The following is a 27815-nucleotide window of genomic DNA, read 5'->3' as shown; positions in this document are numbered from 1 at the left end:
GTGCGTGTGCATGTGTGCGTGACCTCCGTGCAAGGACTTTAACCCCGTGACAAATAAACAGAAGCTCTTTCCAGACCCACCCAAGCAATTATTACTACACTATACTATTTCAGAGTAAAACTGTAACTTCCAACACCTGAAGGTTTTCAAAACTGAAACTAGACTTTATCCCTCACTGGAAGGTCAATCTACTGGATTTGTTGTGCGTTTATTTCCCTCTTGTGGCCGAAACCGAAATCCAAATCATCGCCGACCTGACAGCAGGGGTCTCTATCGGTCCATTTTTATAAATATTAAAAAGAGAAACGGACAGTTTTTTCTAAAGATGTACTTTTTATTTCATGAATCCACATGCAAAGATAAAATTGATAGTTATTTATTTGTAGTAGAAGTTGCACAAATTGTCACACTCTTTCCAAAATCTCTTTGATTGACATGTTATATGTGCACACACCAGCGCGCAAATGTTCAAATGTGTGCAAATACAATAAAATGTGTTTTCTGTAAATTCCCTGCTCAGGTGTCATTACATATTAAAGGTCTTAAAATAAGGGATATTTAATTTGTTGTAGTTCATAATTTAAAGTTGTGTATAAAAGGTTGTTTTAGCTCAATACAAAGAGAAATAAACCATAAACAAATACACGATTGTCTTTATTTACAAGTTCAAAACACAGTTACAGAGTCACAACAATAATGACTGGCTGTGGAAATAAGAAAAGGCAAAAAGTCAAAAGGTTTTAAGCTAAATGTGGCGTAACATCAACGTCTGTAATCAGGGACAGGATGGCAATATAATAAAAATTTATATCTATATGTTTGTTTACCTTTGTTTTACCTGGAAAACCTCATTACAAATTACGATTACGAATCTCTTCTGCCAGAGTGTCCTGCAAGGGGATTCACAAAATGCAGAGAAAAATACCTTTTTCAAAACAAACAGTTTTCAAATACAGTCAAAACTGCAGGAGTTGTATGTTTTGTTAAGTAGAAACACTAACACTTGTGTTTTTTTAAATTTAATTTACACACCTGTGACGCCTTACATGTTAAAAGCAGTATGAACAAGTATTTGTACAAAAATAAATGTGGCTTTCAGAAATAGCAGCACATAGCAGCCAGTGATAGCACATTATTTTCTAATGCAGTCGCTATGACATTAAGAGGCTTTTTATACCATCACAAACTGTAAAGAAACACAAATATATAAAAAAAACTTTGTTGGTCTTTGGTTTGTTCAGCTCTATCAGTTCAGTCTCCTTGTTTCAGCAGTATGATTGGCTGTAAAAACAAAGACTATTATTATTTATGTAACGTCTAGCAGCAAATTCACATGTGAATGTAATAAATATAGATGTAAATAAGACCATGACGTACTAAGGTGTTGAAGTGTTGTCTGCAAATAGCTTTACTCATCCAGTAGATCAGGAATAGGGCTAATAAATTTTCAACAACAAGCAGAGTCATCACAAATCCAATGATTCCTCTAAACACCTGCTAAAAAGTTGAGAAATTAATAAAAGTGAATGCACACTTGTATTTCATATTGCAATCAAGCCTAATGGTGTTTACCTTGGATACCTCGGATGGTGAATACAATTTTATTATGCTTATAGTAAAAGCTGCAATTGACCAGAAGAAGCTGATGATGTTGAGAGAGAAGGACATCTTTGCCTGGAAAAAGACATCGCATTACATTCTGCAGACAACAGACATCCATTTTGGCAGCAGTGGGGGTCGGAGTGATCAAGACAGTAGTCAAACTAAAGCGCTCCTCCCTGAGATTTTGTAATTTGATTTCTTTATTATCATTATTTCTCTGTTACTACAAAGACACGACTTTAAATAATGACCTGAATTAAATTCTTTATCTGTATTAAAAACACCAAACACTGAAAGAAAAGATAATGTAGTCAGCGTTTGCCATTTTAAGTTTTTTTTTACTGACACTGTAGATAAATCAACTTCTACATTTGCCCAGAATTTTTACCATCAGGAGAGTTTTTCTGCCACATTGTGGATTTTTCACCTGCAAAAGAAATAATTTGAAAATCGGCTGCTTACCACATGCATGTTTGGAGATTTTCCTGCAGCATAAGTGATCATACCAGAGACTACAAACTGAGGAAATGACAAAAACAAATTAGTATTTTGCATAAACTTAAAATATTTTTGTAATATTGTGAAATAAGGAAGGAAGATAAACAAAGACGTGAGAATGTACGGTTCCTCTACGCACACTACAAGTGAGGAGAGTGTTTCACTTTTTAAAATGATATTTACCAGAACGCTGGGTAGAGTGAAGGGCATGGTGTTTGCCTCTGTAAATAGCAGACCGAGACTGCATAGAAACACACCAGCGATAGCTTGGGCTGCCTATTTAAAAATAAGGGACAACAAACAAAAAAATTATGCAACAGTCTTGCTATTTTTGTGTATATTTTTTTTTACATGAACAAAACAGTCTATACAGCACATTTCAACCTGTATATGAAAAAACTCAACTCACTCCAAGAGGTCTAGGTTTTCCTTTCAAAACAAAGACCTTGTAGGAATCTCTGAACACACAGTGGAATTTGTCTGGCATCAGTTGTCCGTCTCCAGCGTCCTTTAGACTCCCAATAGGAATAGTGATGATCATCGACTCATTGCATGTAAATGTCTTCTTCATTTTCCTTCTAGTGAGATCAAAGAAAAAGCATTTAAAAGCATTTTATACCAATTTGGCACTGGTGATGTGCTGTTGATGTTATCAGTGACATACCTTTTATTCTTCTATCTTTATTCAGGCGTGAGCGTTGACCTGCTTTGTCAAATGAGCTAGACAAGGAAATGACCTGGCATGCCAGTTGCCTTTGCCTCTTTCTCTCTCTCTCTGCCCCGCAACCCCACACACACACACACACACACACACACACACACACACACACAACCACACACACACACACACACACACACACACAAAAACAAAAACACACAAAAACAAAATGCTTGCATCTAAAATAATTTGGCAAAACTTTAAAACAATTAAGATCTAATGTTTTGACTTACTGATGTTCATATGTTTGCAGAAAAGTGTTTTGTTTTAATTGGAAACCTCATAATATACTCTCATGACCACTCATGACAAGTTGCATGTATTAGTTTAGCAGACACCATTTGGCAGGTTGAGGAAGTTCAGATGTGAGCTGACCTCATCTTTCACAGTATTTGCAGGGAAGTGAGACTCATGTCTAAAGAGCAAGATACTTGTTTGAGACAGAGTGTGAAATAGATGCTGCTCGAGCCAAACGTGGTAAGAATCCAAATTTAAGATCTTTATTGCACTAAAAAATGATTTCTATGTAACTTGATATGTATTTGTCATGCTAAACATGAATATAGTAGTATTGGAAAGTCTGCAACATGGCTACGTTTGTAGGTTTAGTGTATGTATGTTACATGCGTGACCTAAGAAACTTCTGCAAAGCCTGTGCGAATTAGACAGTTTTTTGTATTAACATATTTTGTATCAAGTAAGTTCACCAATGACAACAGGATAGATTTGTAATAATATGCATTATTATAAGTTAAACTGTCATTAATTATTGTTCAGCGTGTGTGGTGGAAACTCGAAAGATTTACACAAAATTCACTCAGTAAATTTAGTCGTCTGCACAGAGCTTCTTCTTTTTTGTCACTTTCCACTTTTTATTACAAATAAAAGTAACCAACAATTTACCAATGTAATACAGGCAAGAACAATAGAAAAAGAAAAACTAGCTCATTTTAACAGTCCTCTTCCATTAAAATGCAATAGAACAGCTTTAGAATACACTTTTTCCACATATCTTAATATCTTTACTTTGTGTTGACAGCACTCCTTTAACCAGCTGTTTATACGTATTATTATTATAACGTGTGGCAGAGAATCCATTAAACATTAAAACAACATTTGCACAGAAGTGTTAAATTGACAAAGTTGTAAATTATCAGCAAATTATTAGGACTGTTTTTATATTTTACAAGTTGAATTTTTTGTGGTCCCTGTGAATGTTAGCAGGGAACTATTGCAGCTACAGATCACATTATGAGATTTTAATCTTTATTAATCTACCCCATGGGAACAAACATTGTCCCTCCAGACCAGAGAAGCATCATGGCCTGTGCTGATGTTGACATGGACATCCAGGGAGCTGATGAAGAACCATTCAGACCTGACAAAGGAGATGCACCTTTGATAAGATATTACCAAGCTACAGAGGTCATGCCAGACAACAAAGGGCCACTGCATGATCTGCTACAGAAACAACCTGCTGTGCTGGGGGTAAGCGAGTTAAAGTAGCTCTGAACTTTAAAATTGTTTACCCTTAATATAATGTAACATCAGTAAAATAATTAATACCTTGGTGTTGATCACAATGTGGTAAAGGAGGTTGTGTTAGCTGTGTTATTAATGTGGCCACAGTCTTTTTATTTAGCAAAACAAAGCTACATGTACATTTACCACTGTAAATTGTATAAGATTAGTGCAAGATTATCTGGTGACCCCGTTTTTGGAGCTCCAAAAAGATCACATGCAACTGATAAGACATTTCAGATCTAAATCGTGTCATGTTGTGATCTCATTTGTCTGGCAAATGGGCACTTTTGTCATGAAACAATGCAGCTGCAACTTTCCAAAAGCACACAGTCAGCCACTTGTGCAAACAAAAATTCAACACATGAAACACATATGTTGCAAAAACACAGTTTTAGGATCGAAACTGCAAACTCAACCTTTTACTACCACTGCAATAAAACAAATAAAACAAAAACATGGTCAAAAACAGCTGCCCTTACAAAATAATTAGCTGAGTTTTTTTACAAGTGAAAATGGATGATTGTACTAAAAGGACAGGTTTTTAATTTAATGTGCGTGGGTGTCTCTGTGTTTCAAAAATAACTTGTATCATTTTTACAGATCTGGGCAGCAGCAACAGGAAGTGCTTAGTTGAGTGTTTCTGTGGTATTCCACACCATAGGTGTACAGGCAGACGTTACTCGTGTTCTATTTCATACTCTCCGTTTGTGTATTGTATTCACTACTGTGCGTGGCTGTCATATTTGTATATTCCAACCTTGTTTACACTATTATGATTTGAATAATTGATTGTCCCGAGTTTAGGGAAGAGGACATTTAGGAAACAATGATTTCAAATGTTCTGGCTCTGTTAATTTCTTTTACCTAAGTGTCTTGATTTGGTCAAACTCAACAATCAGGTCAAATATGGTGACGTGTACTCATTAAATGAGTCACGGGTGCAGGAAACTTCTTTTGGAGTTCAGTACATCAGGAATTTACCCAGCGCATGCATTTCTAGATCAAAGTGAAATACAGAGATAAGGTGCTTAAGTTGTCTTCACAGGCGTCAGTTACAGTTTTATTCTATGTTTATTCTATGCTGACACTTCCATATTTACAGTAGGGTTTTTTTTAGAGATATAAATATTCATCTGCGTGTTCTTCTTGTAGAATATAACCAATAAGTAAACTGTTGAATACCACAAAAACATGTGGCGGATGGTAAAATTATCAACAAATTAAAAAATGTGGCTTGTAGTCATAAATCAGCATGTAAACACTTTTTGTGCCAGTCTCTGCAGATGGTGAGTGGTCTCCTGAGTGTTGGAGTGGGGATTTTTTTTGCTGTGACTCAGGAGATGCAAGAATCACTTTTCACTATGTTCAGAGTTTCCCACGTGACTGGAGCTTTGGTAAGTATCTACTCAAGATGTAAATGATAAAAGTAACAAAAGTAAAGCATATGGTGCTTAAAAATTATTTAAACAATGAATATTTGTGTGAATCTTTGAAAAAAACTTTTTTTTATCTACTTTGCTCTTCTATGCAGTTCATCATTGCTGGAATTACTTCCAACCTGTTGCTCAAATGTCCAAGATTACTCCCTGTAAGTACAAGTCAAAAGGGCCTGAAAGATAACACATAACCGCGGGTGAAGGTGATTATTCCTTCAAATGTCATGTGATCTTTATTTCAGGTGTCCTTTGGGATTAACTGCGGCTGTATTGCTGTAGCTGTGGTTGCAGCTTGTCTAATAAGTGCTGACCTGGCTATGTGGAAGAGTGGAAATGAAGAATATTTAAAGGTAATCTACAATGACAAAACATGAGTATTATTTTTATAGGGTTTCAAGCACATGGATTTGTAGTTGTATTTTCACACCTAATGTGCTGAATCTTTCCAACAGATCGAGGTGCTGGAACTTTGTGTGTTGGGCCTTGAAGTTTTACTTTCTTCTGTCCTCTGCTTCTGGTTCTTTAAAGAAAAACACGCCAAGTCGCCATGATCGAGCTGTTGACGCCATTTGAGAATTTTGTACTTTATATTAACCGCTTGTACACAGACGACCAAGGGACGATAATCTGACGTGTAACAGATATCAAGCCCTTGTAGCAAACTACTAAAAGTTCAGTTTTTTCTTTTTTCTTTTCTTGTACATTATATGTGACTTTCAGTTGGCTTGATCGCCTATATTGGACTTGAAACCCCTGCTGAACAGCTCAGGCTGTGGTCTACGTCTGATGTTTGACTTGGACTATGAGCACAGGAGTTGTGGTAAACAAATGTCAGCTTTTCTAACATGAAGAAAAAAACCCTTCAACCTCTGTACCTTTGTTTAACGGTAGTGGTGGGTCTCACAGTGCAGCTCTTTCTCACTCTCTGCAAGGGTCTTGGTGTTTGTGGTTTTACACTCGTGCTTTGCTATCAATGGAAATATCTGCTACCTGATATCAGCTGCACTTATACTTTCAGCAGCTTTGACAAAAGAAGACTTTACTGAACTATAAAAGATTCGATGCTTTTTGTTTGCAACCATTCGGTTATTAGCCAGTGGTGGAAATATATTGATGTTAAACTGAACCGTGACATAGAAATTAAAACAACAGCAGTATTTTAAACATTTTAATCATCATCTGTACAAACTTGTATAACACAGGACTGGTAACAAAGGAAATATGACAGTACAACATTGTCTGGTTTCATCTGCCTGCTATGTTTTTTTTTTTTTTTTGTAAAATACACAATAAAAAAACTGATCTACAATATAAACGCTGATTCATATCTAATTCATTAAAACAAATTTACAGACCACTGACGTACCATCGAGACAGTGTATGTTAGGTGTATTTTTCCAATTTGCAGTATCAAGATGTGTTAAATGTCTTTGTGCTCCATTCTCCTTGTCCTGAAGTAGCATTTAGTGTGAGGACGTCACAGCTATAAAGAAAGAAGGAAAAAACATAAGAGCGTGTTTAGAAAATACACTATACATTCACATTATTTCACAGCAGAGTCCGCATGCAATATCAAGAATGTGATTAAACCCAAAGGGCCTAATTCCTAAGTCATTCATGAAAAACTGGGGATTAAAAAAAATAAAAATCTAAAGCAACGCTCGAAATGTAGATAGTCTATACTACTATCATAGTCTATATTATAATAAATGTTTTAACTATATTATCTACGAATGCAATGACACTGAAAAATACTTTTTAACATTGACGAGAACTTCAAAATGACCAGAAAACTGTTTTTTTTTTTTACAAATATAAAAACCAGCTGAAAGTTATTTTAGTCAGAAGGCAATAAAAAACGCCTGCAAAAATGTTTATGCAAACACGTAATGCCCCTCCTTGGGGTGCTAGTGGTGAAAAGCTCATTAGCCATTTATTCTACAACTAAAAATTAGTTATAATAAATGCTGATATATGTGATTTTACATGTTTTTTTTTGTTTTTCATTTAGATTCTACAGAAGCAGACAATACAGGCGTTCTCCTTAAACCCTAATATGTTTAAATGTAACTTCAAAAGAGTTTGTTCACAATCTCTACGTCACCCAGTTTAGTTAAGGCTGAGTTTGAACATTACAAACAAATATGAAACAAGTTCAGTCAGTTTGTTAAGACACAAAAAACATAAATGCATTCCAGAGCCACAAAACAAGGGCTGCAGCACAGCATGCATGTGTTCAAACGTACAGTACAAAAAACTCAAGAATGTGAAATCTTATGGTACAAATTCTACTCGCTTGTCTTATGGATGCACAGAAGAAAACCCATAGAAAAACATCAGGAAGACTTAGAACAAACCACCCATCAGGACAAGAGCCGGCCCAGGTACACACGGCCATGCAGCACGCAACACATGCACCAACATACAGCACATTTTAACACAGATTAGTATCCAAGGCACGGGTAACACCTCACATTTGTTAATGATGTTTGTGATAGAAATAACACAGATGTCCACTCTTGTTGTAGCAGTTACTTACTGAGCTAAAACCCCTCAGTGCTTAGTCAGACCACAGTAGAAAGGCCTACTGCTATATGAGAGGTCGTGCTCTGGTAAAAACAAAACAGCAAAAAAGGTGGTGAATGAAACTATTAAACTATTCTCTATCATTTGCCTTCAAGTCCCAACTATCTGAAATCCAAATTAAAAATATACTTGATTATTTAACAGTTTCTTAGTTCAAAGACGTGTGAATAAAAACATATGTAAAGACAGGTTTCTCAACATGCTTACAGCTTTGTGGTATATAAATATTAAACAGTTAACGAACTGTAACTGTTCGGAAGCTTAATGAGGAAGTGATAGAGCTGAAATTCTTTCACACTACAAGATAAGCTTCACAGTCTGTTCACAATAAACTGCCAGCATATACACAGACTCTCTCTCTCTTTACATATACATATGTACTAAGATTTGACATATGCTCATCTACTGAACACCAGCAGAAATACATATTTAAAATGTTCAAGGGTTAAGTATTCATTCTGCTACACATGAAAACAGATGTCACACCAATCATCTTTGATCTAATAATTTTCAAAGTAGCAGCAGTACAACACCAGGTGGTATCAGTATGAGAAGGTAATAAAGAAGACCATCAGACACTCACTGCTGTGATGAAGTTTGTGCCTTGGGGTTGGATGTCTTCATCATCCTGGAATATCGAAGGAGACGCTACGGAAGAGGGAGGTGTGGAGGAGCAGAGGAAAGACGAGGGTTCACTGTTGCTGTAGGAGTCCATGACTATACTGGAGTGGCCAGGTATAGTCAGGCCTGTCACACTGTCACTGGAGGTGCACTGGGAAGATGTCTCTGAGCTCTCAGTGACTGTCAAACAACGACAGATACATTAATAGGGGATCCAACAACACAGGACTTCATTACTAAGTTCCTACTGAGGCAAGAGTTAAAGATGTTCAGTCACTTTACATTCTTAGAGCTCCTACTGTGAGACTTTGGCAACTCCTACTGGTAGCAGCTAAAAGATACAGTCATACATGTTTAATCTACGTTCTACTACTGTTAAAATGTAACGTGTAATGTTTCATTGACAATGAGTTTTATAAGCTCCATCATTATTATTTTTTATTTTCCTGCTACATCCCAGTTTTTATCAGTGTTTTTTATGTGAAAACCTTTTTTTACGTGAAACTCTCTGTACCATACAGTAAATACTGATGTTGAAACGGTGTATTCGTATGCAAATAAGGAATTGTTGTTGTATATTAAAGCAATATATATTGAAATAAATTCAGATTTGAGTGTTAAAAGAGTCAAATCAAATGTAGAAAAAAATAATAAACAAAAAATGGGAGATAAGCTGTTTTTTATACAAGGTTTGAAAACTTATGTTATGTACAGCTAAAATATCCACTCACTCATGGAGGGCTGACTCCCACTGTCCTGCTCCAGCTCGTCTTCCTCTATGCAATCATAGGGCCACTGGCCAAAAGGTGAAACACTGGCCACTGGGTATGGATGTGTGTGTGGGTGAGAGGGTGATGAGTAGAGGTGGAGATTTAGTGATCCCAGCAGGGAGGACGACGACTGGCTGCTGGAGGAGGAGGTGCTGCTGTTGGAGATAGTGGAGTGAGGTCTCTTGAACGAAGCGGCGTGTTCAAATGAAGGCACCGCAATAGAAGCTCTCGTCCTAGACTCTGTTGGGAAAAGGAAACACAATGAGCTCAGGATCACAGGATGGAGCTTAGGCAACATAGGAAAAATCCTGTCAATGGTAATAATTAGATCATGAATATTTTTTACAGCTTCTCTGGTAAACTATAAAAGAGAGGTAATGTAAAATATGTTAGCATGGTTGTAATTCAGTACACGACATCTGGGATGTTTACTTAACAAAATCCTCCAAATACAATTATCTTTCAAATAGCTATAAATGAGAGCCACATTTTGTGTAGTTTCTGCAAAGAAAAAAAGATCCCTACATACAATACATGCTCTCAGAGTGAAAGACAGCAAAAAGCATACAAGAACAGCTCACCTGACCCTTTCATGATATAGTCAATTGCTCTGTCGCTGATTGCAGCATCACTAGGCTTGATGTCCATGAATGGTTTGCTGCCAATCCCCATCGATACCATTTCCTGCATTCGCAACTCTGGAGTGCCAAAAAAATACATATTCTTAATGACAACAAATTCACTTGGCAAGTGAATTTTAAATGAAGACGTTCATGTGAAATCTGGCATAGGAACACACCTCGGTTTCTGAGCGCCTGCCTCCACAGGATCTTGCCAATAATAGCTGTCCACACAGCCTTGACCTCTGCACAGCTGGCCTGAAGTATAAACGTGTCCTGTGACTTCCTCCGGCGAAACCAGATCTCAAAACGCAGGCCACTGTCGCCGACGTTTTCAGTCATACCTATCTCTGCTGTCTAAATACAAAATAATTTGGAAAACATTACATTTACTATCATTATACAAGCAATGTCAAAACAACCTAAATGTATTTTTCATATGACAAATCCTTACTTTGAAGGACTGTTTGTAGATGTAAATATCATATCCTCCTTCTATCTTCTTGGTCTTGCTGAAGAGGATGAGATCTTCAAACAAGAAGACGTGGCGAAGGTATTTCCTCCTTCCACACCAGACTATGAACTCATCCTGGCAGCGAAGTTGACCCTGTTCCTTAAGGTTCACCTGGAAAGGAAATACAACCGTTCACATGCGTCAGAGAGAACAATACAGTTCCTGGTGGGACTCTGACCTCACTCTACAGTAAATAAAACAAGATGACCTCCAATTCAAAAATAGCTATGATTACCTCCGTCTTACCAGACCGTCTTATAATAGTGATAATAATTCTAAGTGGTATTTGGCTTTTATGCTGACAGCAAAGTGCTCATTGCAGCACATGGCTCTGTGTCAACATGTTAACACTTACATCGCAGCCACGAATGGCATCCATAGCTAGCAGATCGTTGCCGTGGCGAAGCTGAAACTTGACCATCTCTTCTGCCGTGCGGAGGTCACTCAGCTCCTGCTCCTGCGACTGACTGCACTCCTTGATCAGGTCTTTCAGTAACAGTGCATATTTGCTCATCCTCTGAATGGGCTTCAGCAAGTAGGACGCCAGGTCCATTTTGTCCTCGAGCTCCAACTGTTTATTCTGTGAAGAGACTGATTATTGTTATTGTGGAGTATTGTGTGCTATTCTGTATACAGAGACCACTGATTATTAAAAATTCAATAACAACACAGAAGCACACTATTTAATTTACTGTGACCATTTACTTTTGAAACCTAAGCTTGTCTATACCTGAGTGTATGAAATATTTGGTATGATGGCATTCTTTCTAAATGATCCCAATTATTAAAATCATTAAACAAACAACATGTTATGAGGTCATGATCAGTTGTTTTTAGCTTATTTTTTATGGTTTATTTCTTGCTGGTAATTGCATATCACTATATTAGTATAGTGTCTGATATCTCAATGTGTTACTCAGGATCTATTGTGTAAACCGTATGTGTATGTTTTTTTAAATACATTTCTGTAATTTTGCTTTTAGACAATGTCGCAACTCTCTCGCTTTATTTCTTGCAGTGACAATGACCCTGTGACTTGTCTTACTGGCAAGAATGCAACCAGAGCCCGACTCTCCAGACGCACCTTAAAGAATTCGTTCCCATGACTGCTGAGCAGAGCGTCGGACTGCGGCTTATTCTTGCTGTACAGAGCATACATTCCAAACTGATCCTCCTGCACACAAGATTAACAAGTTACAACACTGACCACAGTAAAAAGCATACTCATGTTCCAGTCTGACTTGCCAAACATCATAAAAGACCCAGCTCTCAAAAGACTGTAAATGTCGTTGCATGGGTTATACCATACCATGAGTCTATACCTAATATGATACCAACAATGGGGAATACACTGAACAACTGTATGGACTCACATGTCTGAGAAAACAGCTACTGATGGACAGTGGGCAGTGGGCACACGCCTCCAGCTCCTTCAGGAAGTACTGGCTATGGAAGTCCCACAGTTTCTCCACATTCCCAAAAATGATGCTGCGCTTCCCCCTCAGGTCCTGGGGCAAGTCGAGGCGCTCCATCTCGGGGAAATAGTGCTCGATGATGTAGCTGAGAGAGCGAACATACTCCCTCTCTGTGGCGATCATCTCATCCATGATGTGCTGCACTTTACTGGTCAATACAAAGACATCACAGGGAGCATGCATGATGAGTATATATACAGTAGTTGAATGTGAGGTGGACAAAATAATGAAAACACAGCAAGACAAGGACTTTAACCTTAACTATAGACTAACCATAATTGACACTGACAAACACCTCCAGCTGGGATTGCTGATTGGTGTTCGGTGTATGTATCTGTGCTTCCCTTCCTCACCTGCTTGGTTTCTTGCCATCTTCGTCACTTCGCCTGCTGTGGATCCTGGAGGGAGTGGACATGCTGCGGCTGCGTCCTAGCACAGGGCTCTTCACATCCGGTCTCTCCAACTTCTTCTCTGCAGACACATTATTAGCCACCTCCAAACCTTTGATGTACACACCTGTGTAGCCATGAATGTGGCTTACATCTGAGTGACCACTATCTCTTGGGGTCAGCTCATAGCTCATAGTCTTCTTCATGATCTTCTTCACTGGCTGTTTGCGGAGGCGGGCGGCTCCAGAGTAGACGGGCTCAGAATGGCAGGAGATGGCCGAGTCGACGGTGCAGTCGCTGTCTGTGTCGTCAAACATGGATGGACTCTGCCTCAGTTTGCTGTCGCAGTCAGGGGAGAAGGTGAAGTGTGAGGAAGAGGAGATTGAACTGGAGGGACTTTTATTGAAAGGTCCAGCCGATAGAGACTTATTGTCCTCAAAAGTCAGTGGCGTAATCACCCCAGTTAAAAGCACACGACCATTAGCTCCATGCTGTTCTGGAGTGGTGATCTGACTTTCACCGCTATTTGAAGAAGCTGACGTATCAACATCTGTGGAGTTCTGTGCGGTTCTCAAAGCAAGAGCCAAAGTCTCTTCTAGCTGCTGTTTCGTCTGCTGACATTTATTCCACACTGTGTTCCACCGCTGCAGCTGCTGAGGACTCTCCAGTGAGAGCACCATATCGTTGAGAGTGCTGAAGTTGTCCATGGAGAATTTGGATGCCTCAGTGTAGTAATCCTGCAAGTTCTGCACCACAGATGGTGAAAGTGCCATGCCTGGAGTTTGCAGACTTAATTGATGGAAATAATCCTGACAGTGGTCCATCCACTGATTTGCCTGCAAATATGAAAGAGTAGTTTAAATATCTTGTATCATATTGTAAAGTTAGATACACAATATTGATAATATGGCATCAGAATCTATATTTCAGGATGTGGGTTTAAGAGTTGTCTTTAGTGATAAACATAAAACATAAAGCACTGGATTAAAAGATCAGCTCAAACATATTGACCAACATTAATAAATACTTACTGAGTCATAGAACTCATACAGGTTGGTGAGAATTTCTAATTGAGCCTTCCTGTGCTCCACTCTGCTCAGGACAGAACCCAGATGTTCCTTAAAGTCAAGCAGAACCGAATCTGGAAGAGACTCAGGAGAATTTTTCACAAGCTGCAAGCCGTGCCTCTGCTGGTACTGTCAGGATGAGGATATGGTTAATTAGTTTAGCATGGACTGTCATCTGAAAATAGCCATAAAAGCTCATATAAAAGGGAAAACTTGTGTGGAAATATACGGGGGGTTTTATTTACCACTGACTCCTCCAGAAACTGGTGCAAGCTCCCCCTCATCTCTTTAATTTTAGCCACAGATAGATTTAGTGATTCCACTGGTATGAGTTGCTTCTCTCCCTCTACGCTGAACCACAGCTTGATCTAAAAAAAGAATTAATTGTTGATGGATTACGTGCCCAACTCTGTCAGGAGAGAAGAGAAAATCCCCGGCACAGATGAGAACAGAAAGCCTGCGGTTACCTGTTGTGTTTGCTCCTCAAACTTGCGCACCTCCAGCAGACTCTCTAGATGTTTCTGAGACTTGTTGGACAGTATCACAAGTTTATGAACCTCTTCATCTACTTGGTTGTACAGTGCATTCAACATGTCAACAGCATCTCTGAATAAACAAAAAACACAATAACGTTGTGAAAGATGTTTTAATCATTAAGCCCTGCTCATGTAAGTATAGAGTCCACCCAGTCTTCCTGCAGTACCTGTAGTTTTCATTCTCACAGGCCTCTTCCTTCCTGATGCGGGCGAGGACAGTTCCTCCCTCTAGACGCAGCCTGTTCAGCCGCGTGTCATCTAGTACATGCTTCATGAGATGCCTCTGCTGTTCTATAACCTCGGACACCTCCTGAGTCAAATCAAAAACATGAAATTAATGGATACATTTTTACTGCAAATCAGCAAAACACAAATATCAGAGAAATCCTTCAAGGTTCCCGAAATTACATAACTTAACCATGAGGCATCTCCTCAACTATTTACTTGAGCCAAAAAGGAAAGAGGCCAACACAGAGCTATTGTGTGTCAGTGGAGACGCATAAATCAGAAAGCCAGACTGCCTACAGGAGTCTGACCTTAGAGGTCTTCAGGTTGCCGGTGTTGCTCAGGGTTCTGATAGATTCCTGAAGGGAGGTGATGGCTGCGCTACAGCTGCTGGCAAATGGTTCGATTTTCTGTTAGAGAAATACAGAAAAGACATAACTGGCAGAGTCCAAACATCCCCTGTTATGGGAGCCATTCGGCATTTTTAAAAGGTGTCCTCACCTTTGACACTTCCATAAATATGCTTACAAATGCACTATGTTTATAATGCTACAGGCCCACCTGTCTAAAGTGGATCCAGTGGTTGTGGTCGTAATGGAAAGTGCCCTCAAGTTCTCGTGTGAGCTGGGTTTGGTCAATGTGCTTCAGTAGGGCCTTCAGAGATGATAGCATCTCGGTCTGTGGCAAGATAAACAAAAACACAAGTACATGCGATCAGTCAACTAACCAAAAGACATTTCCTGCTTGCCTCTGATCTGCGCTATCATCGTCTTAAGCTGTGGCTGTGGTTAGATTGGATTTTATCTCATCTTAAATCCTATTGAATGCTAATTCAATCAAATCTTTGTAGGTCTAGCATTAAAAAACAGAAATGCATGACTTGATTTGAAATAAGAGTCTTCACCTGCACATTGATGTCTCTCTCAGTTTTAGCCACTGTCTCCTTGTCCACCAGGAAGTAAATTGAATAAAGTGCATTTGGTACTAAAGCCTAAAAACAGACACATGTAATTGTTAAGGTCACTCAAAATAAAGAAAAGATGCATACATACAAGAGTTCTTACATGAACAGCTAAATGCAAAATCACTGTCTCTATGTATCAAAGAGACTTTTAATATGTGTTGTGGTCTACAGGATCATCAGCCTTACATCAGTGAGCAACTAATCATCATAACATGATGATATGTCTCTTGCAAGTCAGCTGCAGCCAACCCACTCCCAGTGAGTGGTTAAAAACAGACAAGTAAGCACAGGCTTCTCCACACGGGCCCCGAGGCCAGCCTTTTACAGAAAAATGTCTTCGAAGTGCAGTGACAACAAACCTAAGGTGTGCCTTTTTAAAAAACAAACCGTGTCAGAGACTGAGAGGCAGAACAATAGGACATGTGTAAGGAATGCCACAGTGAAATAACTCACTCTCAAGAGAGACGTAGTGTTACAGCTTAGAAGACATCAACAGTTTTGGAGGATCTAAAAACTCTTTGGGTGTGTAGGAGGGTAATTACATATTTTCCACTGTGGGCTCACCTGTAATTCAGACAGAGATGACAACAGAGCTGGAACAGGCTGCTGCCTCCTGCTGTCTATTACTACAGTCAGACCTTGATCCCGCCTTTCTTTCCTGAAACCAAAGTATTGAAGTTAAGGTATTTTTGTCACATTTTGACAGCTATGAATGTGATACTGTCTGATAAATGAGGCACAGCTGAAGAAACCTCGCCTCAGTGGTTATTATGAAAGTTATTCATAGCACAGACTAAATGAAAACTATTTTTGTGTGACCTACCGCAGCATGAAGTAGTAGTAGCCCAGTAAACAGGTGAGGTCATTGACCATGCAACTCTCACCAGCCCACACCTGAGCTCTTGTGCACACCTGCAGCACTGCTCTCCCACTGCGATCTCTGTTTCCTGGAAGAGAGGGGCCCAGCAGGCCAATTTAGTGATAATGTAATGGCCCTACAAGCGAATTTAATGGGTTCTAAAGTGCAAACTAGCTGACGTGGAAATGGAAACGGACAGATTCGCTTGTCCCTTACCTGGCAGGATCACAGCACCCGATGTGAGCAGCTCTTGATTAACCTCTGACATCAATTTTGGGAAAGCTGAAATACTCTCAAAAGATGAACTTGATGTCGAATTGAGCCTGATGGCGGCCCCATTGGGAGCTTTGGGACTGTGTGATTCTTCTACGCTGTGTCTGTGCTGCCTGCTCTCACTACTGATGCCATCGTCCCGCTGTCCTGTAGAGATAGTTTTAATAGTGAGCTCAAATCCGATGGATTGTTTTATTTGCAAAAAATGAGTATCAATTGTACAAAAATACAGTGAGACCAGTAGAAATGACAAGTTTCCTTTCATGTCAGCGTTCAAAACAAAATAGGTCATGAAACAAATGTTGAGTAGTGATAGCGTAGGTGTGCTCTAGTAGTGAGATCACACTGACTCATCGTGGAGACCAGGTGTTTAGTCAGCTCTGTAGATAGTCTAGTAATTCTGGTGTTATTGGACTCTCTTGTCATCACCTCCTGCTCTTCAGCCCTCCATACCTTAGGGGTTCCGTTTTATAGGAATAGCCCACTGTTTATTTTGTATTCCTGAGGCAGTGAGACAAGCACTCAGATCCTCATACACCGTTGGTGTCTACTTTGCTGTATACTTCACCGTCTCACTTGGCTTGACCAAGGAAGAGTGATACACCCGGGTTAAAGATGATCAACAGAACAAGAAATAATTGGATAAGTGATTCATAATTTCAGTCATTTGTCAAGATTACCTGGTTTTAGTCTGTCTGATGCCAGGCTTTACTGCTTTTATCAATCACACTAGCTAATATCAGGATTTAGACTGTTGTTTAGACATGGCAAGACATGTAAGTATGCCATGCTGAACTGATTTTATTATAAAAACAACAGTTGTATTTCATTTGTAGGGCTTTTGAACAGGTTGGATCTAAAGGTAACTCTAATAAAGGCATGAGACCTGGGACAGGTGCATGCTTCTGTGTACACGGCATGCCAAGTATACAGCAGAAGCTCTTCTTTATCTACACAACCACAATGTTATCAGACATAACTTACCTTACCTAACATTAACTCACCTCACTTGAGGAGGTGATAACACTGTTATACTGTAGGTATTTCTGCAAACATCACTTATGACAATATTAACATAAAACCAAAAACCACAAACATAAAACCTTGATAGATCCCAACCAATTCGGCTAGCAGAGCCGTGACTGAAGATCTGTGTCTGATGGACACCTATTGTGTGTTTGAGGCCTCTTGCATCGTCCCACTCTGTTGTGTGACAGTAAACCCTCCCAGCTCAGCATCTATTGTTTTCAAACAGTCAGAGCATTTCCTGTGCAACTGTGTGACCAGACTGGTCTTCTAGAGTAAAGCCTCCTTCATATTGTGCTGCATTTTTACACGTATCAAAGAGACTAAACCTGCACTGGCTGCTGCTTTGACTTACTGATCACACAGTAAACAACAAATGAACATGTACTTGTTACTGCAGAGTTTGATGGACCACATCATGAGTAATTGAACCCTTCTAGAGTTTTTTTAAACTGGTGAGTGAGTGAATGAGTTAGTGCAGGTTGGTGATCATGTTTCTGAAGGGAATGGACTCTCCGAAGACACAAGCGCAATTTGAAAGGCTTTTTTTTCCATGGATCCCTAGTGGCTGATTGGGCCACAAAGAAAACTTTTGTAAATGAAGCAACCCATCTGGGATCAGTTCAACCCCCAACCCCAAAAACACTGTAGGGTTATCTCATTGTGCTATGCTGGGATCCCCGTGGTTGGTTTACAGGGTTTACAGGATCCTTTGTTGCCTTTGAAATGTCGTTGTGGGAAACCTGCTTTGCAGCAGCTGAAATACAATCCCTGCTGAGGTAATCTCAGCAACAGTGATGTGATTTAACTACTATATTTTGCTTAGCAGTTGTGTAGTGTAATAAAAGCAAATCCAGAAAATATATGATTCATCATTTAAAAAAAAAATCTGGTTACACCCCTGGGCTAGGGTCAGGCCTTGTCGAGGGAAAAGATTCACAGATTTAAATAAACTTGGTTTTTCACCTAACATTTCAATTCACGGAAGAAGCTGTGATTTCTAAAACCAGCACGATTCCCTAGGTGGTACTTTCAAATTGCAGATTTCCTGTGCTACCCAGTATGAACCAACAGAAAACAAAACACACTGACAGTGGTAAAGAAAACACTGGGTTGTCACAAAAGTTCTGTTTCCAGGGTAGGGCCATACCTGTCAACTCGACATGCCAAAAAACACACAATGTAGGCTTTAAAAACCAATCTCTCATCGGTGACAACAATTATGCTTCTGCAATATCAGCTGTTTAAATTCACACTACTCCAGTCACCGGATGAACTGTCGCAACCAGTCCTGCTGTAGGGCATGATTACACACCCTGGCATGAAACCACTTTTATCCCTCAAGAGTGAAACTAAGTTGGTTTTTGCAGCCTCAAGGTGTATTATTTGAGAAGTGGTGAAAGATGAGTCATGGACCGATGATTCAACCAGCTCTGAAGACGAGCTAACTTGTCAATACTAAAGAGATGTGAAGTTTTGTAAAACAGCATAATACTACAATATTATTACAACTGTCTTCACAGATTGCAACAGGATATTTAAGTAGGCACCTACATTATAAATGTAATGTGCAGTGATGGAAGAAATGTTTTTATGTTTGTACTATTCCCCAATGAATAAAACTAAATCTAACCATGAGTTAGTATAAACAAATATTATCAATATAAATGTATAAAAATCTGGCCCTTTGGCTTACATCTAAATTTCAACTTCCCATCTATTTTATAGCTGTGGAATAATATATATTTTGGTGCCCTAGTGAATATTTATGGAAACTTAAATCGAAATAAACTATATGATCGTTAAGAAGAACATCATACAAGAGTGCATGCTGTATGCACAGTATGCTGTTAAATCATGCATGTATGACTTGTTTTTGGAGTTCTATGGCTCAGAGGAAGATGGTAGGATGTGAGTTTACGGCTACACTCACAAAATCAATTATAATACATCCATTACTGGTTTGGTGATTTTTGACAATAGCCAAAAAGAAAAAAAAAAAAATACATTGCCAGGCTTATCCTTAAGGTAACTAATAACAGCAATAAAATCTTGGTTAGTTATTTCTGCAACCACATCCAGTGGTTTATATTTTATTAGGTGGACATATATATAACCAGTAACTATAGCTGTGAAAGTAATCATTATTAAAAAAGCACGTAAACATTTTTTAGCTGAAATGTAGTGGAGTAGAAGAATCCGGTACAGGTAATAATTTACTGCAGTTACAGTATGTAATGATTGTAGTATCACACACCTGACTCCTCTTTGCTGTTCCTTCTCTCAGAACCAGGAAAAACTGCCTCCACATCCAGCTTCCCAAAACGCAGAGCGTAGCCATTCATTAGCTTTTTGGGTGAGATACTAGCTGAGCCTCCTGAGGAGGATCGTTCCCTATGCCCTTTAACCTGGCCCGCCTTGTTAGTCCGTTCCAGTGACTTGGATCGCCGTTCCGCGCGTCTTTCTGCACTCCGTAAACTCCTCTGTAAGTAAAGTAAAGGTGTGCTGGGCCTGGAGTCATCGCTACTCAGCCAGCCCCGGCTTCCTAACTTACGAGGTAAGTGTTCTCTGGAGGATGTCCTGGTGTCGGGGCTGCTGCCTGGCGTCACTGTTCTCTCTCTTAGACCAGCACTGTGCTCTGAACCTTCCTCTAGGATGGACTCAGAGCTAGACCCAAGGCTCATGGGATTTTGCAGAGCCTCCATGTAAGATTTCCTGAAAAGTCTCCTGCTCTCAAAGGCCACAGAGTCTTTAGGGATGCGGCGCCGTGGGCCTGGGTTACTGAGGTCTGTACTAAAAGAGAGCAACTTGGATCCTGGCGCTCTTTCTTTCCCACCAGTGTCCTCACCCCCGTGTCCTATTCCACACTCCTCAGTGGGTCTTTCAATTTTAATAATTCTTGTAGCAGTGTCTGCTGTACTGGTGCTATGGCTCTCACTGCCACGATCCGTATGGTTTCTGTTCAGTGAAGTGGGCTCAGAGAAGATGGAGTCAGCTCCCTGAGAGTGCAGAGACTCCCTGGAGCTGCGTTGGCTATCCAGGGTCCCTGTGGATCCACTGGTGCTACAGGTACTAAGATGGCCACGGAAGCCACCTCTGCTGCAGCGTGCTTGCATGATAGCGTCCGACGTGCTGCTGACAAACACTGGGTTGACCACGTTCTTCCACGGTGTCCTGTACACAGCTGTACCAGTGGTAAGCAGACAGTTCTGTAGTGGGTGCAGGTTTCGGTCACGTGTTACATTCTGCAAGAACTCAGCTGTGAAGATGCTGCTATACATGCTCTCTGCGATGGGGATTTCCGCAATTGCCTGCCCACTGGCAGACAAACATTTTATCACTAGCTTGGCAGTCTTGCGGCCCAAAGGAACGATCTGGAAGTAGAAGTCTCCTTGCTTTAGCCGCACCTTGTGCAGGGGGGCAAGCTGCAGGACGACTTTCTCGTGGATGCAGAGAGGCCACCCCTCATGATAGAACAGCAGTCCTCGGAACCTCACCTGAAAGAAAACAGAGAAATCAGTGAGTTGTCATTATTATTATCATCTGTGTGTCATGGTCTGACTACGGTTTGACTGGATTTGGAAAGATGTTGAAATTCAGAGTCAAGGTGTTTTAATGCAGCTGAATGAGTCACTGTCAGTGATCATTCGACTGAAGAAGAAAACCTGTTTGATCAGGTCTGGTTTTGCAGCAACTGCAGGACAAATCTTCAACGTAACACAATTTAACATTATTAAAAAAACAAACCCTAGGATGGAGCAAAGACACAATGCTCAAGGGGGAGCTTTTCTCATATCTTATGAATGTCAAGGTAAAGACTGAGGATGTGATCTTCTTCTAAAGCTGCTCATATTGCTACAATACAAAGACACTCAGGCGCAGAGCAGGCTGTTCTCAGGAACTAGGCTTAGGTGAAACTATTGCTCTGTGGCTATCGTCACACTGAAATCAAATGAGAGAGGAATACAGAGGAATAAAGTTTCAGTGCTTTGGACACAGAGCCCTAACTCACCTCAATCAAAGCTTGTGAGAGACAATACTGACCCATTTTGACCCAAGAATCTATGACAGCCTCTCAAGCAGAATACAGTTTCCCTCTGTCTCCCAATTCAGAGAAGGATGGCTGCTTGTCAGCTTGTTTTTGGAACAATAATCAGCTTTGTTTTCATACCTTCCCACTTAGCAAATGTATTCACACTCAGTAGCACTATTCTCACATTTGTAACAAACATTTTGTGTTATCACTGTGTTGCTTATCTTTGTATTAGTCTCATCTTGTGTATTATTCCATGTGTGTATGTGTGGCCTGGCACTTGTCCTCATCGCATACTGTTTTTTACAAAAACAAATCCGGAAACAAATTACATTAAGCATTCTTGGATTACTCGGCTTCAACCTCAGGTGCCGCGTCCATGATGCGAGCTACTCACATAGGTTTCTTGTTGGATGATCTGCAGGATCCTCTTCGCAGGAAGCAAAAAGTCAATGAGGCAGCGGAGGCCGTCTCCTCTGTACTGCCTCTCCACCACGCTGAAGAGCTGCCACAGAACAGTGGCAGCAGTGGCAGTGAAGGGGCGGTACAGGGCCGACAAGGTGCTCTGGATGCAGTTATCTAAAGACTCAGCGTCCTGAGGAAAAAGGAGACAATTTTGAATTAATTTGTTCAATCAGCTCAAGCTCACGTTAGTGTAAATATGTTGTGTTGTCTGCACTTTTCTACATTATTGGAACTCAAAGCGCGTTTACACTGCTTCTTAATTTAACCTGATAAACATACACTTGCATAAAAACATGATTTTTTTTAGAGATTGTGTTCACTTATCCAGGCAGCCAGGAAGTTTGAACATGACAGGAAACGTCAGCCATGATGGTTTTTCCATCAGAGAGAGGGGAAACACCTGGTAGGAGTGATGTCACTGCCCATGGACACAAACAGCTGAAATGGAAAGTCCACACTGGACTCCAGCTCTGGCCAGGATGGTGCAATGCTATCCTCTAACAACAGCCAGGCCATCAGTGACTATTATCTGACTCCTACATGACCTCGACCACTATGTGCCCCCCAGCAGACCAGATGACATGTCCAACACTGTTAGCTACAACTTATCAGGGAATCAGAAGGGACACTTGGGATTATAGCAGTCCTGCATGAGGTTGACCTGGCCTTGTAGTTCACAGCATGCTCACGATTCCGGCTACAGCCTTCCTCTCAGCGGTGAGAGCCAAGGCCAAACATCCCTTTGCTATCTGTCCTTCCCGAATGGAACACAACGGTGGACTAGAGACATCTGCCTCCAATGATAACTACACAGTTAGACCGTCAAGTCAGGGAAAGTCCCACACTATGACAACTGTGTGCCACATTGAAGAATGTGGGGGTTGACCATGTAGCTCCTCAACACTGTCTCTTGAATGTCTACGCTACATTTACATGACAATAAAAGTGTGTGAAAAAACGATGTGTAGAAGTCGAGAGATGACCTGGTCTGCAGTAAATTTATCCTGTCAGACAGCCTGTGTTTCACCCTTTCTAAGCTCTGTCCTATTGATCTAAGCAGCTCAGCACCATCAATTAGAGAAGAGTGAGTACAGTTCAGTGCTTTGGTACACATGCCACCACTCTACTACAAGGCGCCCATTGTGCACTCCGCCTCTCTAAGTGGTGTGTGCTGTACAGTGTTGGTGCCCTGAAACAAAACACCCACCTCCATTAGCAGTCAGCCTGCTTTTAGAGAGACAAAAATGTCTCTGGGCATTAGTCACTGTTGTACCCGGGAGGAAAAGAATAACATGGTGTTTTATTGGAGGAAAGGTAACAATGGGAGGAAAGCACTACATAGTTAGGACAGACCAGCAAGTTTCTCTTCAGGTTCCCAAGACAGAAAAAAAAGTGTTAGCAACAGAACTAGTGTTTTATTTGACAAAGCAGAGACTTGAGCTCATTAATATGATATTAAAATGTTCAATTTCAATTCAGTTAAATTTTATTTGTATAGTGCCAAATCACAACAGATGTCATCTCAAGGCACTTTACAGTGTTTAAGTCCTGACAAAATATAAATGTATACAGAATTATACAGAAAACCCAACAACCCCACTTGAGCAGCACTAAGTGACAGTGGAGAGGAAAAACTCGCTTTAGAGGAAGAAACCTCCAGCAGAACCAGGCTCAGGGTGGGCGGCCATCTGAATCGACCGGTTGGGGTGAGTAGAATCAGGAGATCATGGATTGTAGTATTTAACCTATTGCACAGAAGTGGCTGTCAAATGTGTAATCAAGTGCAATGTAATCATAACACAGCATTTACATTCAGAGTAGTGGCAAATACATGTTGTGTGTAGGTGACATTTTGCATAAGGTAGATTTGGATTTCCATATTCAGGAAGCATTTTATACTTCTCAGAAAGTGTCACCTGTCTTGTTAGTGTTTGGTAATAAGTGTATGTCTCAGCAGTGACCGAGCTTTGAGCTGAGCTTGCTATCCGCCCTGAGCCGCAGAGGAATGCAGTGTGTATGGCTGTGTATGTCTAACCTCAGACACTCGGTCAGAACAGGAGCAGGTTGGGAAGTCCCACCCTTTCTGATTCCAGTTTTTTGTCAGCGGCTGCCTGTGTGATAGAGGACTGGTTTGTAATTAATGGCTTCAGGCTCCAGGTGTGACAGTTCTGTCTGAGCAGTTAGTAAACCAGCTGTTTAAGTGGCGCACGTACGTGGGTTGAGCGATGGAGGTTTTGTCTCGCAAAGAAACAAGTGTTAGAGGGTTCAATGGAAAAAAGGGGAATAACAACAGAGTTGGGAGAAAGAGAGTGAGAAGGGGCGCATCACAGAAAAAGAACACGAGAGACACAGAGACAGACAGACAGCGAATACGAGGTGGTTACTGACACATTTAATGGGTCAGGGACACAAAAAGCGCTGCCTACCAGGCCTCCAGTGGAGCATGAAGCCACCAGGGGAGTGTAACAGGAGAGCCCTGGAGCCTCCATACAGGCTGCTCTCTAACCAACCCGCTAACAACCTCAAAGGCAGTGGGCTGACAAAGGCCACAGGTTGCTCAGACCTGCCCTGCTGCCAGGTGCCAGGATGCACGAACAAAGGGCTTAGTGAGACCTTGCCATTGAGTGTGCAGTTTGATTCAGCTTTTGATATGTGCTAATAGAAATCCTATCTTATGAGGGGAGGAGCAGAGGAGAGAGGGGCTGGGAAAGGAAGTCAGACAAAAGATGTGCTCATTGTTTTCATCAGTCCCAATAAATTCAAGAGGAACCTGCCAAATTGCTGTTTGAATTGTACTTTTGAACACACATCACAAATCCATCACATAAAGATGTATAGCTTGTGTCTGTGTACACTAGCACACCCTTCTATGGACAAAAGTGCATTTTAAAAAGACAGTTTAGTTAATCTTATCTACGCAGATAAACTTTAACCCTAAGAGGCCCATCGTGTATAGCAATCACTTCTTTGTCTGTTAGGTGCCAGCAGGAGATCAACAATACTGAAACTGTGGAGGTGCTCATCAGGTTGCTGTATGTGTCACTAAGCATTACAAGAAAGAGTGGTATTAGTAGTATTTTCTTTGTTGAAAGAAGGATACAATATTTTACACAGACTAATACATTAGTTATGCCAGGCAGCAAGCAACTAATGACTTTTTCCCACAGGATATAAACAGCATTGACAGGCTATTGTTCCTGAGCATCCGCGACAGACCTCACACACCATACAGATAGATGCACGGCACACAATCCGCTTATACATTAACACACATTTTATATTTGATTCAGCCTTTGTAAACTAAATAAAGGTACTTTTAGGACACTTATAATAAGAGCAGTAATGACAACAGAGACAAAGCAGAATAACAAAGTCTGTTGTTACCGCTGCAGGGTAAATATAGAGTGAGTGCATACCAAAACAACAGGGAGAATGATAAACCAACCTGACTTATCAGAGAGGATACAAACGTGTGTACTTCATTAAACCCGGAGGGCAAATCTTGTTTTCATTCTTTTTATTCAGATACACGTCTTCTATTGTTGATGATGGCACAACCAAAAAATACCCACTAAATAGAAACAGCATTAGTCTCTACTTCCAGTGTGTCAACACTGCTACCTAAATTGTCTTAGAGCTTCACTGAATTCAGCTGTAGTTGCCGTTAAACATGTGGAAAACGAGCTGAGATGCAACCGATTAAGAAAAACAACAGCGCTGCTCTTCAAAGTGAACACAGAAGACACAACACAAGTTTGTTGTAGTATTCTGTTATCATTTACACATCGTTATTATTAGCTTCCCCTCATAAAACACTGAGACAAGTAAGTGCATGCTGTATATAGTATCGTCCTAGATCAGCAAACACATCCCTCTCCTATCTTCCCATCTCACTTTATGTATAAATAAAAAGCTACGGGCTATGTTGTGGCTACAGTGCAAGAAGCCCAAATATCAGTGTGCAGTAAGGCGTTAAATGCATAAATCTCTTGAATGAACCAAATAACACACGCAATACACACTGTGAAGGTTGCCAAGAAGTCAGGTTAACAGCAAGAAAACATGAAAAAGTTTTACATTAAAATATATATATAAATAATATAGAGAGAGACTATTCACACTAAAGTAGCACAAGACAACAACTTCCAAAAAACCCCCAGTAAAACTAAATTCAAAACACTTTTCAAGCTTGTACCTTAATGCTTAGGTAGTTGTCACAACTCCGGGACTTTGCTCTGGAGTGCATTTTCCCCAGAGACAGCATTTAGACTCCCCCACAATTCCCAAACTTCAATAAATAAATAAGTGGCATCAACTCTGAGCTGTAGAATCCAGTGTATAATCCAGTCTGTAAGTGCTGTAAGTCATAGCTTTGATATCAACAGTGTAGTTCCTCTCTCCAACTCTCTCTGTCTGCTGTGGTGTCGGCAGCTGGAGCAGACTAAACTCCTGTCAGAGCGTGAGAGAGGCAGTGTGCTGACTTCCCCGTCACTCACTCGCCCTCCCTCCCTGCCTCAAACCTCCCCCGCCCTGCTAGTGCTAGTTACTGAAGCCTCTTCCCGCTGGATAAATGCATACTGCAGGCACATCATTCAGAAAAAAAACAACAAAAAAACACTACCTGACCTACACCCCCACCCCCTGAGCCCCAAAACTCCACCCAGCAGGGGTCGGACTCTGACTACCTCCTCTCTGCCCTCCTGACCCCTTGCACCTCTACCTCCAATGGCAGCTTCCCTCCACCCCTGCTGGCACAATGGTGTCTCTTTGTCCTGACACTACAAATGGACTAGGGTTTCAGCTTATTCTGCTGCTTTTCTAAAGGAAAAAGAAAGAAAGACATCAGCACAGGATTGGTGGCTCAGGTCACTCACTACAATGGTTTAGCCCTTAAATATTATTATGGGAATACTCGATCGTTTGACTAAGACTTATAAACTACTGACATATGTGCGACATCCTCCTCGTACAGATGATAGACATCATCATTTATGTCATCTTTAAAACTGACGGACTCTAGAAGTTGTTTTGTAAAAGCTTTTAATTAAACAGGATGTCTTCAAATACAATCAATTATATCGTTAGTTAACATTGTCCATTATTAAATTAACATTCCTCCATTATGACAAGCGTCACGGGAAAACCCTCAACGAGACACAAACACACGGGAGAGGTAAGCGTGTTTTTACTGTTATCTCTTTCTAAACACAGGAAAATGTCTGGGAAAACATTTTCTGCAACAACATTGGCCCTATGTGGTAATATGACAATTATATTAAGCAAACTTGTGTAAACAGAGAGAATAGTAAAGCTAGGTAATTAGGTTGGTTTACGCTGAGAAAGATTCTTGTCAGATGTCATTAGAGCCAGACATCACAATGACCCAACAGAGACAAGCAGACACACTATCACTGGCTGCAGTCAAGTAGTGCACGTGCACTCACACAGCACAGCGTAGTCATGTTATACACACTTTCATGTAGTCCACTTCTGGGAAGAGCTTGTCTCAAAAATAAGATGAGATGTGGGGAAATGTGGCAATAGAAATCACTGCCTGCATATATTGTTATATATACAGGCGATCTACATTTAGTCTTTAGAGTAAATCTACTGT

The 27815-nt window shown here is 40.5% G+C and overlaps 3 protein-coding genes across 4 annotated transcripts; 1 reads left to right on the top strand and 2 right to left on the bottom strand.

The window, feature by feature from the left end:
• Positions 1 to 637: 637 nt before the first annotated feature.
• Positions 638 to 2889, bottom strand: LOC117152962. Its single transcript, XM_033326382.1, has 7 exons — positions 2765 to 2889; positions 2510 to 2678; positions 2284 to 2376; positions 2065 to 2121; positions 1573 to 1674; positions 1378 to 1494; positions 638 to 1296 (listed from the first exon to the last, which is right to left on the bottom strand). Exons 2-7 carry the CDS (start codon positions 2669 to 2671, stop codon positions 1252 to 1254), a joined length of 576 nt encoding a protein of 191 aa, XP_033182273.1. The 5' UTR covers positions 2672 to 2678; positions 2765 to 2889; the 3' UTR covers positions 638 to 1251.
• Positions 2890 to 3100: 211 nt separating this feature from the next.
• Positions 3101 to 6807, top strand: si:ch211-269k10.4. Its single transcript, XM_033326381.1, has 6 exons — positions 3101 to 3295; positions 4125 to 4306; positions 5617 to 5736; positions 5874 to 5930; positions 6021 to 6128; positions 6231 to 6807. Exons 2-6 carry the CDS (start codon positions 4139 to 4141, stop codon positions 6327 to 6329), a joined length of 552 nt encoding a protein of 183 aa, XP_033182272.1. The 5' UTR covers positions 3101 to 3295; positions 4125 to 4138; the 3' UTR covers positions 6330 to 6807.
• Positions 6808 to 7039: 232 nt separating this feature from the next.
• Positions 7040 to 26642, bottom strand: zgc:158766 (uncharacterized protein LOC100009641 homolog). Of its 2 annotated transcripts, XM_026371099.1 has the most exons (24): positions 26397 to 26465; positions 22134 to 22331; positions 19961 to 21200; positions 16621 to 16824; positions 16369 to 16492; positions 16110 to 16203; positions 15486 to 15572; positions 15143 to 15259; positions 14893 to 14991; positions 14524 to 14666; positions 14288 to 14426; positions 14066 to 14188; positions 13785 to 13949; positions 12718 to 13589; positions 12263 to 12512; positions 11974 to 12063; positions 11245 to 11469; positions 10830 to 11000; positions 10555 to 10732; positions 10337 to 10453; positions 9717 to 9995; positions 8948 to 9165; positions 8318 to 8387; positions 7040 to 7261 (listed from the first exon to the last, which is right to left on the bottom strand). In XM_026371099.1, the coding sequence occupies exons 1-23, from the start codon at positions 26463 to 26465 to the stop codon at positions 8343 to 8345; spliced, it is 5247 nt and encodes a 1748-aa protein (XP_026226884.1). In that variant the 3' UTR covers positions 7040 to 7261; positions 8318 to 8342. The 2 variants fall into 2 exon arrangements, with proteins under 2 accessions (XP_026226884.1, XP_026226885.1); XM_026371100.1 differs by lacking the exon at positions 8318 to 8387 and having other exon boundaries at positions 26397 to 26642.
• Positions 26643 to 27815: the final 1173 nt, after the last annotated feature.

This window comes from Anabas testudineus, chromosome 16 (assembly GCF_900324465.2).
Source record: "Anabas testudineus chromosome 16, fAnaTes1.2, whole genome shotgun sequence".
NCBI lineage: Eukaryota > Metazoa > Chordata > Actinopteri > Anabantiformes > Anabantidae > Anabas > Anabas testudineus.
Note: the sequence above shows the minus strand (reverse complement) of the source record. Positions and strands in the feature narration are given on the sequence as shown.